This window comes from Octodon degus, unplaced genomic scaffold (genome assembly GCF_000260255.1).
Source record: "Octodon degus isolate 3935 unplaced genomic scaffold, OctDeg1.0 scaffold00339, whole genome shotgun sequence".
Lineage (NCBI taxonomy): Eukaryota > Metazoa > Chordata > Mammalia > Rodentia > Octodontidae > Octodon > Octodon degus.
The window spans coordinates 325437-341957 of NW_004524915.1; the positions used below are offsets into that span (position 1 = coordinate 325437).

At 46.6% G+C, this 16521-nt stretch overlaps 1 protein-coding gene across 1 annotated transcript in view; it reads left to right on the top strand.

Annotated features, from left to right (window-relative positions):
* The window catches only part of LOC101565096 (O-acyltransferase like protein), a 58097-nt gene that overhangs the window by 32998 nt on the left and 8578 nt on the right, over window positions 1-16521 (top strand). Inside the window, exons 6-10 of the mRNA XM_012513143.2 lie at window positions 2114-2293; window positions 2880-2982; window positions 7125-7226; window positions 13001-13166; window positions 14626-14705. Coding sequence (XP_012368597.2) covers window positions 2114-2293; window positions 2880-2982; window positions 7125-7226; window positions 13001-13166; window positions 14626-14705 — 631 coding nt within the window. The remainder of the gene's footprint in view (window positions 1-2113; window positions 2294-2879; window positions 2983-7124; window positions 7227-13000; window positions 13167-14625; window positions 14706-16521) is intronic.

Below are 16521 nucleotides of genomic sequence, written 5' to 3' on the forward strand. Positions count from 1 at the left end.
CCCTGTGCTTTGCTTAGTTTAGCTTGTTCTAAGTAGGTGCTTTAGACCACTGAGCCATCTCACCAGCCCCTCCTGGCAAGTTTTCTAAAAAGTGAACAGTCCTGGTGCTTGTTCTAAGTGAAAGGGCAAGTGCCAGGGCTCGAGGCAGAGGCACTGCCACAGGGAGTGACCCACATGGGAAGCTCAGAATCACTGCCGGAGCCTGAAACTCCAAGTGGTTGAAAATCCTTCCATTTAAGAAATTGATTTGGACTTCTGGAATCTGGTTTTAGGTCAGTTCTCATATACAAATAAATTTTAATTCTGCAACGACACGGTAATGTTTGTGATGTTTAAGGCACTGAACTCTTGAGCTCTATTCAGGAGAAAACACAAGACTCTCAGAGCCCCCTTGAACTTCAGAGGCTTCTTTTTAAAAAATTTATGTATGCATGCATGCATGTATGTATGTATGTATTTATTTAGTATAGGGTCTCACTATATAGCTCACACTCCTAGTGATCCTCCTGTCTCAGCCTCAGCCTCCTCAGTGCTGGGATTACAGGTATGTGCCACTGCGCCTGCTTTCAGTGGCCCACAAGGCATGCCTGGGGTTCTGGGGCTGGCATGACATGTGGTACTGGGTGTTGAACTCAGGTCCTTGTGCTCGTCAGGTCCTTGTGCTCGCCAGGAGATACTGAGGTATCTCCTTAGCCCTTTAGAGGCTTCTTTCCAAAATTCCAGCCACTCCAATGGCTCTCAGAACAAGTCAAGCTAATTTTAAAGAAAAATACATGAGATAAATTAAGGAGAAGGGATTAAACATTCTTAAAATAGTGCTAATAGAGGATGGGATCCTATGAGTGCTAACTCTGAGTTGGTCTTTTTTGAATGATGTGTATGCCTTGTCACATCTGTTCTTCATGACAGTCTTGTGAGAATAAAAATTTGATTCCTATTTTGTGGGTGTAGACACTTAGGAACAGAGAAGTTAACCTTCTTGCCAGAGGCCACAGAGTCAATAAAGATAGGCAGATTCAGAGCAAGGAGTAATTCTAAAGCCCGTATTGTGTTACCAGGCAAACTTCCTCATGTTTTTTTCCCCCCTTTATATTTTTGTTTTTTGAGACATAGTCTTTTTGTGTAGTCCAGAGTGGCCTTGAACTCACTGCGTAGCACTCTCTGGCCTAGAACTCATGGTGATCTTCCTGCCTCAGCCTGAGTCCTAACCTAACCATGCTTGGTTTTCTCTCCTGTTTTTGTGCCTGGGCCCTGACCAATGTTAGAGATATTATTTGTAAGGGGTTTATCCTTGGGAGAGCCCCGGATGGCATTTCAAGTGGAATGCTGGCTCTGTGGATCAGCTGGTGTCTTAGTTACTTTCCTCATTATTGAGACAAAATACCCAGCACCCAAAGTTAAAGGAGGAAAGGTTTATTTTGGCTCACAGTTTGTAGAGGTTTCAGTCCATAGTCGCGGGCTCCAAGGCAGGGTGGCATGGCAGAGGGGCACTGCAGGGAAGAAACAGTCCATGGCAGAGCAGGCAGGCAAGAGCAAGCAAGGGTCTTAGCAGCTTCTTTCTCACCCTTTTATCTTCTATCCAGGCTACCAGGGAGTAGGATGGAGCCAAATAAGTCAATAGACTAATCTAGTAATCACACATCCTTCATCTCAGCATCACACATTTAGGTCTGGCACTTTGGAAAACCCCTACCTATGAATGCATGAGGATTTGGGAGGACACCCAGGCATGAACCATAACAAGTGGTCTCTAAAAGTCTTTGTTCTCTTTCATGCAGCCTCTTTAGAAAGCAGGCCTGGGTAGTGGTCATGGTTGGCACCTGAGGACCTGAGCTAGGGCAGCCCATCTGTGCAAGGCATTATGGGGCACCAAGCTTAGGTTGGTCTGTAAGGGAAAGCCAGAGTTCAAAGTGGAAGGAGATCAAGTACAGGCACCCCTCCCCAGCTGGCCAAGCAGGGCCCATGGAGATCTAAGTCGAGCAGTCACAGAGAGGAGGGGGGAGTGGGAACTTCGGGTGCGTGCCAAGTTCTCTGTGTGTTTCCACTCTTATTACAGGGTGGTGTGGTTTGCTGGTCTTCGGAGTAGGCAGTAACCGCGTCTGCTCTTGCCCAGGTTTTCTAGGAGCCATGGTTCACGCTCTCCAGTGCTTTTCTTGGCAGAAGAACGCATCAGCCATCTGGACCACAAAGATGCCAGAAGGCACCTGCCCTGCCTTGAATGGAATCCGGGTCTTGAGTCTTCTCTGGATCATCTCAGGACATACCAGCCAGATGACAGCATGGCTCTCTTTGGGTGTGGAAACTGGTGTCCCTTCACTTTCAGCATTACTGGGGAGGAGAGAACCCCAGTGTGGAGATCATCTTGGGCTGTGGTGCAGGAGCCTGGCAGCGTCCCCATAAGCAGCTCCCTTCTGTTTTAGAATCCTGATTCCTGAGTATTGCAACTCATTGGACAGAGACCAGGGTTCCCTCTTGTCCTGATTAGTGAAGCCAGGAAGTAATGTTGTTTTTCTACCTGTGAAACAGGACAGGTATGCATGGTGCGTCAGCAGTACGTCAGAATTTCTCTACCACCTCCTATGTCCTTGCTCCAGCTCCTCCCCCTGAGTGAGCAGGACAAGGGGCGGAGCCAGTCTAGGGCTGCTTAAAGCAGCCTTTCTGGGGATGTGCAAACCATCCAAGGGGACTCATCACCATGACGGCAAAAAGGTCCTCTGTCACTACATTTATTCCCAACTATTTATTCCTGCCTAAATTCTCTATTAAGTGAATGATTCTTAAAGCCCTCCCAGTGCAAATCTTTCTCTTCTGCAAAGAGAGATCACGTGATTTTCTTCCATTAACCAAATTAAAAATATTGTTTTATATGTTTGTTACAGATAATGTGCTTGAGTGGAAAGCCAGGGTGCCTAAAAACCCACTATACCTTTATACTCGGAGTGGCCCATTCTATCTTGGGGTTGATACATTTTTCCTGATCAGGTAATAAGGCTCACCTGCATTCTCTTTTCTTGCATTAGTTCTGGGAGTTGAGTATGTGGAGGGGTGGGTATAAGAGCTCCTGAGCTGGCAGATCTGGACAGAACTAGCTCCCAGGCCAGGTGGAGCACTAACGAGGGGATCCTACTCCCCACCCAGCTTTGGCAACTCCTGCTCCTCCAGTATCCTGGCTCCTCACACCCCGTTCTCCTCCAGCCTTTTCCTCCACTTTCACCTTCACAACCAGTCATTCCTGCCCTCACCACTGTCAAATGAACCTACCCACCATTCTCTACCTCATCTTTTGCTTGATTTATTTATTTTTGTCTTTATCTACCATGTTGTAGATGCCTAAAGCAGTGCTCCATAGAGTAATCCAGAGTCCACTGCTCACTCAATACATTGTTGTCAAAATGAACAACTTCACTATTTTATTCCAGGATATTAGTGTCATAGTTTCTAATAATACACAGCAAGCACAGTGCAGAATGAGCTGGGCCCTGCCTACAGGGACAGCAGCTCCTGCTAGGAGGTGGCCAAGGTGACAAAAGAGAGCACTCCAGACAGGCAGGGGCCAGTGCACTTCAACAAGCCCAGTAGGGCTGCTCCCTGGGGAACAGGTTTCCAAGAGGACACAGCTGAGTCTCTCTAGGCTGCTCTTGGAGCAGTAGCAGGGCCCCTGGAGGGTGGGCAGCTCTGCCTATGAGACAGCAAAGATCAGAACGCTGTTCTCTGCACAGAGTCCCAGCAAAACCAGGTAAAAAAAATGTCCTATGGTAAGATGGGTCTGCCTGGCAGAGGTCCGTGTCCTGGGAAGGAGGCTGGCAAGGACAAATCAGGATGACTGGAACCAAACCCCAAACTCAATCTGGAGACTTGAAAGGCTGCCAGGAATAGGGAGAGATGAAGGAAAAGAGAAGCCACTGGTTATCCTTGGGTACCATGGGAGTCTGAAATGGCAGATTAATCACTGGACAGCCCAAGAAACATAAAACATGAGTTAAGGTTGCTGAAATACCAGATGTCCAGGAATACCACAAATGCACAGAGACTACAGCTCTCACTCCCAGACTGGTGTGGACCAGGTAGTGCTGTGCCTCTAATCCATGATGCTCAGATCTATGCCACCCTGGCACTTCTCAGCAATGCTAATTTCCAGGTGCCCCTTTCCCCACTGAGGCAGATTTTATAGAGGCAAGATCAGCTATCTGGTCTATCCCAAGCCCCCCCCCCCCATGATCCTGATGCCCACTATGGCCTGAGAAGCATCGTGTGAGCCGAGGTGGGAAGAACTGAGGATAACCCAGACAGGGTATCTGGGCAGATGCTGATGCCAGTCTAAAGGCAGATAAAGGGCTGCTCTCTTCTGTATACCAGCTGGTTTCCATTTCTCATACCACTCTCCCTGACTCTCCTTTAGTTTTTGTTTTATTACTTTAGAAGATACCTATATTCTTTTATTTGAAATTTTCTTTTGAACAGGGGAACAATATCATTCCACTTTTGCAGATAAGAAGTTCAGTGTTCAGAGATGAAATAATTTGTCCAAGTCCACATACACAGCTAGTAAGGTTACAACCAGAACTTGAGAAGACAGGTTGGGCCTCCCTCATCTAAAATCCAAAATACTCCAAATCTGAAAACTGTTGAGTACCCACATGACACCACAAAGGGAAAACTTCACTCCTAGTCTCATGTGATAGGCCACAGACAAAATGCAGGCACATCAAAAATACCATAAAATTACCCTTTGCCCATGTGGATGAGATAACATGAAATATAAATGAATTTTGTGTTTAAACTTAGTCCCACCAACCAGATACCTCTTGGTGGATGTGTATATATAGTCCAAAATCTGAAAACAAGCTTGTTAGAGATAGGATACTCAACCTGTAGTTTGTTCCACAAGGAAGCTATGGAGGGCCACCTGGGCAATTCTCCTTAAAAGAGGAGCAGTTGTCTCCATCTTGGCTGGGCCTGACTTATTTCCATGTACTGATACATGCAGAGCTGGCTAGGACTTTTCCTTATCCCTTGGTTTCTTAGCAATGCATATCTATCCCAGGTGCTAGTGTTAGTCTTTGAAGACTGCAAGCCTGTTTCCCCAGAACCCCCATCTGCTGCTCCCTAGGGTGAGGTGGGTGCAGAGTGAAGCCAGTGCTCCACACTGTAGGCCAGTCTTGAGCCTCAGATAGAGGCTATGAGTTCCTGGGGCTTGAAAGATTACACATCAGAGCTGAAGCACTGACCCCAAAACATTAGATACTATCTCAAGTGTGCAATGCAGGTTACCCTTTCTGCATAACCTTCTTCGCATATTGCAGAGGTAAATGTAGGCCTCCTACCTAGCCCAGCTCACGGCACTCACACACACAGGTACTTCCCACCACAGCTATAGTCACTCCTCGCCAGTCCACTGCCCTCTTGATAAATTAATAAAACCTGGATTCAGCCCTGAGTCGTAGCCTTCGTACCACTTAGCTAACACTCCAGCTGGGTTTAGGACTCCTTGGCTCTCCATAACTACAAATATGCTTTAGTGTGTTTATTCTTGCCGTGGGTTGCACTGGATGTGGTAGATCAGAATTAACTTGATGGGATTCCAATAACTTATCTATGGGATTACAAATATAAACTTCCCTAACCAAGATGAGGACCAAGGTTTTCTATAGATGTCTTAATGTCTTAATCAAGATGTCACTGACACTACACAATGGGATCAAAATCTTTTTATGCGGTACTGAGGATTGAACCCAGGGCCTCACGCATGACAGGCAAGTGTTCTACCACTGAGGTACATCTCTAGCTCTTTTTATTTATTTTCAGACAGAGTCTTGCTGAATTGTCCAGGCTAGCCTTAAACATGTAATCTTCCCGCCTCAACCTCCTGAATAGCTGGGTTTGCAGGCACATACCATCATGCCTTGTGAAAATGAAGACTTCTGATGATCCTTAAGAATAACTACTGGGGACTGTTTTGGAATCCTTCCTCCCTCTTGGGCTGGTTTAATGCCTCTCCACTGCACGGTTGTCTCTTCAGGATGCTGGGCTGTAGCCCCTTGTGACCAGCTGTCTTGCTCACGGCCTGTTTTCCCACAGTCATCTCAGGCTGTCCTCTAATGAGCTGGGAAGCTGAGCACTGGATGCTCTTACAGAGGGGGGCCCAGATTTTGCTTAGCAACTAGGCTGGTAGGGGGAGGGGTACCAGTCATGCAGAAAAGAAAGGATGACCCAGATTCATCCTTTCGTGAAATGAAGGGAGGCCAGAAGCAGAATTGGCTGCTCCACTTCCACCTCTCAGCAGTCTCTTTTGGATGTCTATAAATTTTGTTCCTATTTCAGTGACTTCAACTTGCAGCTTTTCAAAGGAAAATATAACTGGCAAAGAAGAGAGAAATTCTCCAGGCTTCCAGGACGCTGTCCAAGTCAGGCCCAACACACATAGCCTTGTATTGCAGTAGAAAACACATTCGTCCCTTAGAGAAATACCCACACAGCTCACTGCAATGAATGTCAGAAAGTTGGGAAACTCACAGATAAGCTTACCTTCAAGTTACAATCCAAAGGCTGTAACTCCAGGTCCTTCAGCTGAGCATACCGGGCCATGAATGTGTCATCAAAGTGTGTTGGTTAAGAAGTCTAACTGTAATCTTGGAAAGTCCACTGAATAATCTTGAGTCTTAGCTTTCCCACATTGTTGGCCAGAGATGTCTGGCTTCCCACTCTCTAGGGGCCCAATACGATTTCACTTTCCTGGCCCTTGCTGCTAGCTCTGACCGGCAAGTGTTACTTCAAGTTTCCACTATGCAAAGCATTTCAAACCCTCATGCTAAGAGCTTTAAGGATGTCACAGGCACACTGCAGTATTTAATTGTTGGGTTGAGACTCTCCAGGATGCTCTTGCCCTTTGCTGTGGTCACTGATGGCCTTTTGGATAAGGTTGCTCCATCCACCTGTAGTGAGGATGATACCAAGCAACAGGCCCTGAGTATGTTACATGAGTAAGAAGAGAGAAAGAGAGACGTGGGGGGACTTAGAGGTGTTTTATTACCATAACCTCACTTAGTCTGTCTTGATTGAGACAACCTAATCAATTAACTAGTGAACTGTATATTATTGCTAAGTAATTCTTTTTTCTTTCCTAGTGGTTGGTTAAGTGCAAGGTCATTTCTAAAGATGCAGCAGAATTCAGACAAAGGAATAACCCTTAAGGTCATATTCAGATACTTGTTTAATCGTCTTATAAGGTAGGTTTATTTATATATTTTCTAAAGTCATTTTTCTGTGCAATAATTCATATTTCAATGTTTAACCCACTTTTGGAAGAATTTCCTAAGAAAAACTGAGAAAGTTATTTTTTTCCTTTAAAAACATTTGGTTAGGGGCTAGGGAGATGGTTCAGTAGAATAAGTGCTTCCTTGGCAAGCGCAAGGGCCTGAGTTCAATCCCCGATTCTACAAACAAAACAAAACAAAATATTTGGTTTTCAGTGCTTTATTATTGTTCAAATTCCAGTTAGACAAATGCCATGAACGTTGGTATGTTCCACTGGCAAAAACTGTCTTTCAGCTGATAGGAAACTGATTTAAATAAATATACTGGTAATTTCCACAGAACCTGTGAACGGTGTAGAAAATTCATAGAGCTGCAAGTTAGTAGACATTAGACCGTATAAATCAGAGTATGAAATGGTAAAATGGTAAAATGTGACCAGGAAAGGAGCTGCGTGAATCTTTGGGACCATGGCATTCAGCTGAGGGAGGCAGAAATGCCGGCCTCCCTCTGGAATGTGTGTGTGGGGGTGAAGCAGCAGGGGTTTGGGGACAGGTGCAGCCTGTGGAATCTGCCACGGCAGAATGGCCCTGGTGTAGTGAGACGGTCCCAGTTAAAGAAGGAAAGGAAGCTTCAACTCCTGCATATATCCAGTGCCTCAGTCATGATTGCCACTGGGTTGGACCCCAGCTCTTGCTACTCTGTTCCAAGCCATTTTAGTACACTGTCCTGTCACAAGATAGCTGAAGCCATTGTCAGGGCTCACGAAATGCAGAGGGCAAGAGCAGACCATAGAGTTCAACTGAGCTCATATTCTAGGTCAATGTTGTATCAACTGTGTGACTGTAAGTGTTTCAGGATTTCTGTGCTGGAGTTTGTCATCTCTAAGATGGGGGAAAATAATGGTATTGACTTCACAGGACTCATGAGGATGGAATATGACAGCATAGGGAATGAACTTGGAAAAGTGTCTAATGGATATTAAAGCTTAATCAGTGCTTCTGTTTTACTATTGTTGTTATTTACCTTTTACTCTGTCCTTTAGATAGGATGAGTATGATGTGAGCTAAGAAAGACCTTTATTGACCTGTTTTCACCATGATCTTTCCTTCTAAGCTCTATCAAGCCTTGCCCTTCTCCAGGGAAGGACAGTATGCCCATTTCCCCATATAACTTGGGTGTGATGTGGGGGTTAAGCAGCTGTCCTGCACCAAGCCTCTCAGGAGGAGAGGGACTGGGGCAGGGCTTATCCAAGGGTGGGCTGGGCAAGCAGGAGGCAGCACAGAGCAGTGGTGGTGGGGACAGGAGTAGAGCCAGGTGTGTGCAGGATCATGGGAAAGCTGGGACAAGAGGAGGAACTGACCACAGCATCCATGCAGAAGAGAAGGGTTAGACCGGCGATTGGCAGTGGGAACAAAGATGGGGCCATCAATGACGTAGAAAGCCCCAGTTGGAGCAACTTGGTGGATAATGGTGGCACTGTGGAGACAGAGAACTCTGGAAAGGATTGGAGGGGGAGCAAGGGAGGGAATCAGTGTGACCCCAGCTGAAGCTCTGTTGAGACCTGCAGGGGAGCAATGCCAGTGCACACACGGTCCCAACTCTGGCTCTGAGCGCTTGGGGACGGAGCGGCGAGGCGTGTGGAGTGCCAAGGGCAGCTTGTGGGGAGCCCTGCGCTGCTGGCGGAACTCCCTGTGCTGTTCTGAGGCAGAAGCTTTGGGAGGTCTCACTGTGGTCAGATTTTGCCAGAGTCGCTCTGGCCACGAGCAGTAGGCAGGCTCCAAAGAAGCAGCAGCAGAAGGCCTGAGACCTGTCAGCAGCTGCTGCAAGGTTCAAGGAAAGCCAAAAGCCCAACTGCTAGGAGTGACTCAGACTAGAGATCACCTAATGGGAAGCAGAGAGCACCAGCTCTAGTGCCACAGAACCGCATGACTGCTCCAAGGAGGAGCCACATCAAACTTCTTCTTTCTTATAGCTTGTGATAGAGGAGTATAACTGTAGCAGAAAGTTGCAACTAAAATAAAGCATCTTCTTCCAGTCTTATCTCTCCTATGGTGCTGCTTTTAACAGTTCCCTGTGAATTCTTGTAGAAATGTTACACACAATTGTAAGCACTCTTTCTCTGCCCACAAAAGGGCTGCACTAATACTACTATATTTTGCACGTGCTTTTTTCACTTAGTGACAAAGTGTGGCACATTCTCTGTCTGCCCGCCAGGACTGAGCTTCGAGGTGGCTTGTGTGGCACTGTATGGTGGTGAGCCATTGTATGTATTTAACCTGTCCCCATTTGTGGGCATGGAGGGAGTGCCCGAGTGTTTTGCTATTTTAGTCAGGAAGACAGGCACATGTACATGGTTGCACACGTGCATGGGGGTGTTGGGGAGGTGAATTCCTACAAGTGGAGATGGTGGTTGGTGCACCCAGCATTGTGACAGATATTTTCCAATTTACTGTTCCACCCAACAAGTAGGAGAACACTTGCTTCTCACAGCTGCATGACTCTGGCTAGGACTCTGTGTGTGTGTGTGTGTGTGTGTGTGTGTGTGTGTGTGTGTATCAAATGCAGGGCCTCACACATTTTAGACATGAGCTCTATCACTGAGCTACATCTATTTTTATACTCCTAGAATATTCCTAGTCCCAGCATCCCATTCTTAAAAACCTTCTTTGACTCTCTCTTAAAAGCTTGGGTAAAAACATAGTACATATCCATTCCTATGGTGCTATAGATGTTTCGAAGTTTGACTTTTATCTCATTGGGTTCTCAAAAACCCTTGGGAGGGGCTGGAGAGATGGCTCAGTGGTCTAAAGCACCTATTTGGAACAAGCTTGGAAAAGCATAGGGACCGCGGTTCGATCCCCCAGCACCACATGCTAGCCAGCCACGCCCCCTGGTGGGCTGAGCTGGCCACACACACACACACACACACACACACACACACACACTAAATAAATGTTCAAAAAAAAATTAAAAAAAAACTCAAAACTTATTAAAAAAAAAAAAACCTCTTGGGAGAGAGGACTAACCCCACTTTTCAGCAGTGCCAGCGATCAAACCCCAAGCCTTGGGCCTGCTAGGTGAGTGCCGTGCCTCCATGATCCACTGTTTATGGAAGAGGAAAAAGGAGAAGTCATGTTTTTAGGCTGTGGGAAAAATTTAGGCAGAGCTAGAACTCACTTTTTTTCCCTGTCACCTTGCCACCTTGCCCCTCCCACCACTTTAGCCCCACTGGGGCCCACAGGTACCCTGAGGAGCATCCTGACAGGGTGCACAAGAGTTGGAAACACAGTAGTAGGGCAGAAGGTTGCTAGCTCCTGTGATCTGTCAAGTGCTGCTTTGGTGGGGAGCAGGGCTGACTTCCTCCTCGGGGAGGAGGTGATAGATGGGAGTCCAAGGAAGTGGGGACCAGAGGCAGATGGCCAGCTAGCCAGACCCAGGCCCAGGGAGGCATCTGTCCCCTAACCAAGCAGGCGTGTGAGTTTGGAAAGATGCCTGATTGGTGGGGTTTTTTTTGTTGTTCTTGTTTTTTTTCCCCTCCCTTTTTGAGACAGGGCTTCGCTACGCAGCTCAGGCTGTCCTTGAACACACTTGGTTGCCCATGCAGGCCTCAAACTAGCAGAAAGCCTTCTGTCTTAGCCTCTTGAGTGCTAGGATTACAGGTGTGCACCACCACGCCCAGCTTGCATTTCAACAAAGCCACCATATAGGATTTATGAAGTAGGCTTACAATGGCTGCCTACAGAGGTAGGTGTGGAAAAGTGCAAAAGGGCTGTCTGCGTGCTGGGGGTCTGAAGGATATAGCACGAAGCCGGAGGCCTGGAGCACACTGCAGGGTCCTCTGTGAGTTTCTTACCCAGGGGCCGAACACACCAGGAAGCCAGCCCATCATGCAGACATGCCCAGCCTGTGCTGAACCGGTCAGTCGGCTTTTCTTATCAAGTTGACAGCACAGATAACGATCACACTCACCCACTCTTTCTCTGGCATCGATCAGCAGTTCCACTTCAGCTCCTTGACTGCCCAGCAGGCATGCCCTGTGGAAGATGACGTCACTGCAGGGAGGATGGGGTCTGGTCCGCAGGTGCAGGCCCGAGACTTGGTGCTGTTCCACCACCAGGCCGAGGGAGGGGGACACCTTGAATTGGCAACATTCCAAGTCCTGCCAGTTCCCCACTGTCACACCCCACCAGGCCCTGACAGCCTTACCCAGGTGTGCAGCAGTACAGGGGCCATTTCCTCTTTTCTCATTGAGTGAAAACTACTTTGAGTTTCTAAATGTATTATTTTTATTTTGTGTTGCTGCAGAGCAAAGCCAAGGCATTGTGCCTGCTAAGCTGTTATACTGCCACTGAACTATATTCCCAACCCAAAATAAAATTTTAAATGTATTCTATCAGTGCATATTAATTTTATAAAGCATTGGGTTTCATGAATTTTTACATGTGCCTCTACGTTGATTACACCCATCCTCCTACACTCCTACTGTGTGTCTCTCCCCGGTTTCTTTTTACCTATCTTGTTACAATCTCTCTCCCACTGTCATGTCATCTTTTCCTTTTATAAAATACAATTTAGATTCTATATATTAGGGAAAACACTCCTAAATCTTCCTTCCCTTTCCCTCCCCTTCCCTCCCCTCCTCAGGAACTCTCCTCTCCTGGTGGAGATTGAACAGAGGACCCCTGCATTGAGCTGCATCCTCAGATCTTTTATTTTCAGAGTTTTGCTAAATTGCTAAGTTTCCAGCTGGGCTTAAATTTGTGATTCTCCTGCCTCAGCCTCCTAGAATGTTCAGATTACAGGCATGCCCCACTGTGCCCATCTTAAAAATGTATTCTTTTAAAAGAGGAATCTGATTCCAGATTGTCCATTATCTTTGCCAGAATCATATGCACCTCCCCGCCACATCCTCACTTCCAAACTCCAGACATTCCTGGTTCAATATGCTGCCATCAGACAGCCGAGCCAAAGGAACCTAGCCATGCAACTGAAGCTTCAGGGAAAAGAAATGCAAAATGGCTTATTATAACTTACACTGGTTAAATGTTTGAAATGATATTTTAGATGTAATAGTCTAAGTAAATTATATTAAGATTGATTGTACCAGTGGCTTTCAACTTTAAAATGCAGCTGCAAGAAAATGCTACGTGGGTGGCAGTTGGGCTCTGCAGTTCTACTTCCTTTGAGTGACACTGGTCTAGACTCCCTGTGTCATATTTGCCATCTTTGTAGCTGCTTCATGTCTTACTCAAAAGGAGAAATGATGGGAAAGGAGGAAGGATAGGAAGGATGGGAAGGGAAGAGGGTGGGAGGGATGAGAGAGGAAGACAGAGGAGAAAGAGGTTTGTACTGAGTGAGCCCCTTGGGGAGAACACAGCCTGGTACCTGATCTCAGCGCTGCTGTCTGGTTGGTCGACCCTAGGCGAGTCGCCCTAACTTCTCTGCCTTCTAATCTCAGAGATTATGGAGGTAAAACAGAGGCAAGAGCTGCCTGAGCGCATACTTACAGAACTCCCTTCACAGTGGCTGACCTGGTGGCTTGCTCAACATATCACGGTACGTTCGCATCAGCAGCACAGGACCACAGGACCGGTGCTCGACAAGTTGCTCTGGGCCTTTGAATGCACGGGTTTGTGAGGCCTGGTAGGGAGGTGGCTGCCACCCATGCAGCCTACCCTGTGCCCACAAGGGGACTGAAGAGAACCCTCATGGACCGTCACCTTCTTTTTCTGCTGTCTCCTAACAGGCTGCAGCCTCTCCACCTGTACTCAGTGTGCTTGTTGGTTGGATTGTTCCCTCTTGTTCCCTGGGGACCTGTTTGGGAAGTACCCAAATTCCACTGGGACAACTGCCGGCAAGCATGGTGGACGAACTTGCTGCTGCTGAATAACTTTGTGCTGGTTCGCAATGCGGTGAGTCTTCAGGTGCCAGAGCAGAGGGGTACAGAGGGGGTCTTTTGGTCACATGGCTTGGTGAACTTTCCAAGGGTCGACCTGAGGCCTACCTCCATGGCAGAGGTAGCTGCAGCCCTGTCCATTTATGCCAGGGGCAGCTGCTGTGAGAGAGACAATGGGGCACAGTGGTGCTGGTGAGGGGTGACAGTCTAGATGCACACCCCGAGGCAGCTACTTTCATTCCACTGTGGCCCCTGAGCTCAACCTTGTCACCCCACAGGGAAGGTCACTTCCCATCCTTGTGCACAGAGAGCCTCTGCAGGGGTGGGACAGCACACTGGACTGTCACCATACTGAATTCCACTCAGTTTCAAGCCAGACCTGACACCATAGGTTCACAGGCACAAAACCTGGAATGTCGTTTCCTCAAGGCCTCAGTGTCCTCATAATGAACTCAATGTGAAAAGAAGCAAAATAACTATAATTAAATCATTTCACTGAATTCCTCATATGTTTTGAATGTGGGGCTGAAAAGAAAAAATTCTGAAGTGTGGCACGTCCCTCATGACTGCATATACTACTCTGTACCAAGATGCCCAATGCCTAGTGCCTTTGACCGGAAGCGCATCACTGCCAACTGCCTGCAGGTGAGGGTCTGCAACCGGGTCCCAGGGTAGATGGAGCACCTCCACAGATGCAGACTGACTTGGACTATTTGTAGGAATCAGCTACAAGGACAGGGCTGGTCTCCTTTTTGAGGTGCTTCCTGCCTTAGATCCTTGGAAGAAGAGGTACCAGACCTCTCACTCACTCTTCCCCACCAGGAAGGCTTGTCTTTATCTGTGGACAGTTTCTCCTTCTGTTGCAGAAGTCTGGGCTCCCTGGGACCCAAGGAGCAGAATTTCCTACAGGAATTCATCATATGGAAGACAAAATATAGGCAACTGCCTTATATTACACCAATGTGGTCAGTCTGTGGAGCCACATGGCTTTGGCCAGACTGTCCCAGTTGATCTGGTGCAGGAATTCTGTAGCTCCTGTGGAAGGGCACGGGAGCCAAGCTTCGGCACCAAGTGAACACATTCTCTCCACCTAGAGCGGGGGCAGGGAACCATGCATGAGAATAAGGCTGAGCCCTCTGAGTTCCAAATGTACCATGAGGATAATCTCATGCATTCTTATAACACAAAGGAGTTCGGGTCCCTCAACAGTCCTGGGAAACCAGCTACTATTGGCTTTTAGAAACAAAAGAAAGAACTTGTCTGGATCTGCATGTTATAAAATAGCAGTAATGGTATCTCCTATCCGGGCTTGTTCAAGGTGGGTAGGATGAGGATGTGAAGTTGCTGTAACTCAAGTTTCTTCCTCTGCCCATGGCGGCCCCCAGCCCCTCCCACTGTGCGCTTTCTCCTGGTGACGGTGAGGCCCACGCCGGGCACCTGAAGGTGGGGAACTCACCTTGTTCCTCTCTTTCCAGTGCAATGGCTGGACTTGGTACCTGGCCACCGACTTCCAGTTCCATCTCACAACGCCAGTGGTCCTCTTCATCTATGGCAAGTGAGTCCACCCCAGACAGGCTTTCTTCCCCTGTGGCCTCTTTGCCAAAACTCTTATAAAGTGCTCCAGTTCATGTAGAACAACTTTTGTTAAATTAAGGAAATTGACTCCAGAAATGAAGATACTGCATCCTCTACCGTGAGCCTTCTTCCATACTCACGTCCAATCTTCGTCGTACACAAGTCAGTGTGTTTTTGCAGAGTTGTAATCAATGCGCTTCCTGTACCTCAGACTCAGATTTTTCCATTCCGATTATTCTTATAAACACTTGCACTATTGACATAACCTGCATGCCTGCCTGTTATAGGATTTATATGCCATTTTTATTGTTGGACACCTACATTATGCCCCATTTTTCACCATTATAAATGGCATTGTGATGAACGTATTTGAACATACTACTTTTTCTCCTTGTTATTTCCTTGGGGCATATTTCCAAGTGGAATTACTAGGTCAAAGGGCAGGAACGACTTTGTGGTGCTTGTTACACAGTGTGAGATTGCTTTCCGGGAAGAATGAAGTAATTTACAGCCCCCTCAGCCATGTGGTGGTGTACCTGCTTGCCACAGTGGACGTTTATCACTTTGATTTTTGTTAGTTTTAGAAACACTTTATGGCCTCAGTCATTCATGGGAAGGTTTATAGCTTATATACATATACGTGTGTGTGTGTGTGTGTGTGTGTGTGTGTGTGTGTTTTGTTTTGGGAGACAGCACTTCTTTATGTAGGTCAGGCTGGCCTTGAACTCACTGTGTAGCCCAAGTTGGCCTTGAAGTAGTGGATCCTCCTGCCTTAGCCACCAAGTCCTAGAATTATAGACATGGGCCGCCATGCCTGGCTTCATGCCTCCTTTAAGAGATTCTTTTATTCTTTTTGGTAGAATAACAGTAATCCCACAATAACTCTGTTTAGTGTGGGAAACACTGGAAAATATTAGGATTAAGAGAAGAGAAAAATAGTCTTGCCAGTCTTTTGTCACTCACAATAGATGAAGTTCCTGTTAATATTTTGTTGCTGTTCTTCTAATCAAGGTTTTGTGTGTGCAAGGTGCTGGGAATTGAACCCAGACCTTGTGCATGCAAAGCAAGAACTCTACCACTGAGCCACACCCCCAGCCCTCTGCTTAGTTTTTTATACATGAAAGAATTCTGCATATAAACTTCACTATCTTGTGTTGGATAGTATTGCGACATATGCATTTGCCTACATGATTTTACTTTAAGTAAACATTATAGTAATGTTTGTATAACATTCCGTTTCCTAAGTGAACTATATAGTAATTTAATTATACTTTCTCACATTGTTAAATAGTTGGGTTATTTTCAGTTTTATGCTTCCATAAATAATGGCCTGATAAATATTTTCATCGCAAACATTTGTCTTCAACTCTGATATTTCTGCACAATGCATATTCTTGAGCAGAATTACAGGGTCATGGGGTAGGAATATCTCGGGGCTTTTGCATCATAGTGATAAATTACTTCTCAAAATTCAAGAAACCTGTGTTTGACATTTCTACATCACTGGAGATTACTTAGTCCCAGTCCTTACAGTTCGGAACCTGTACAGCCAGACAGTGCCTTGCTCTGAGCCAGTGTTCCCAAATTTCTTCCTTACCCAGAACCTGTCAGTATTATGACTGGGACCCTTTTGGGGACACTCTGGATCTCACAATGGATGATCCTGAAGTGTAGAGGAATCAAGGTGCATGGGGAGAATAAAAGATATTGAGAAAGTTATTTTTTTGTCCGGCAGGACCGTTCTACAGTACAGTTCAAATGGCACTCAGAACATTCTGGAAGAACTAACCATGAGT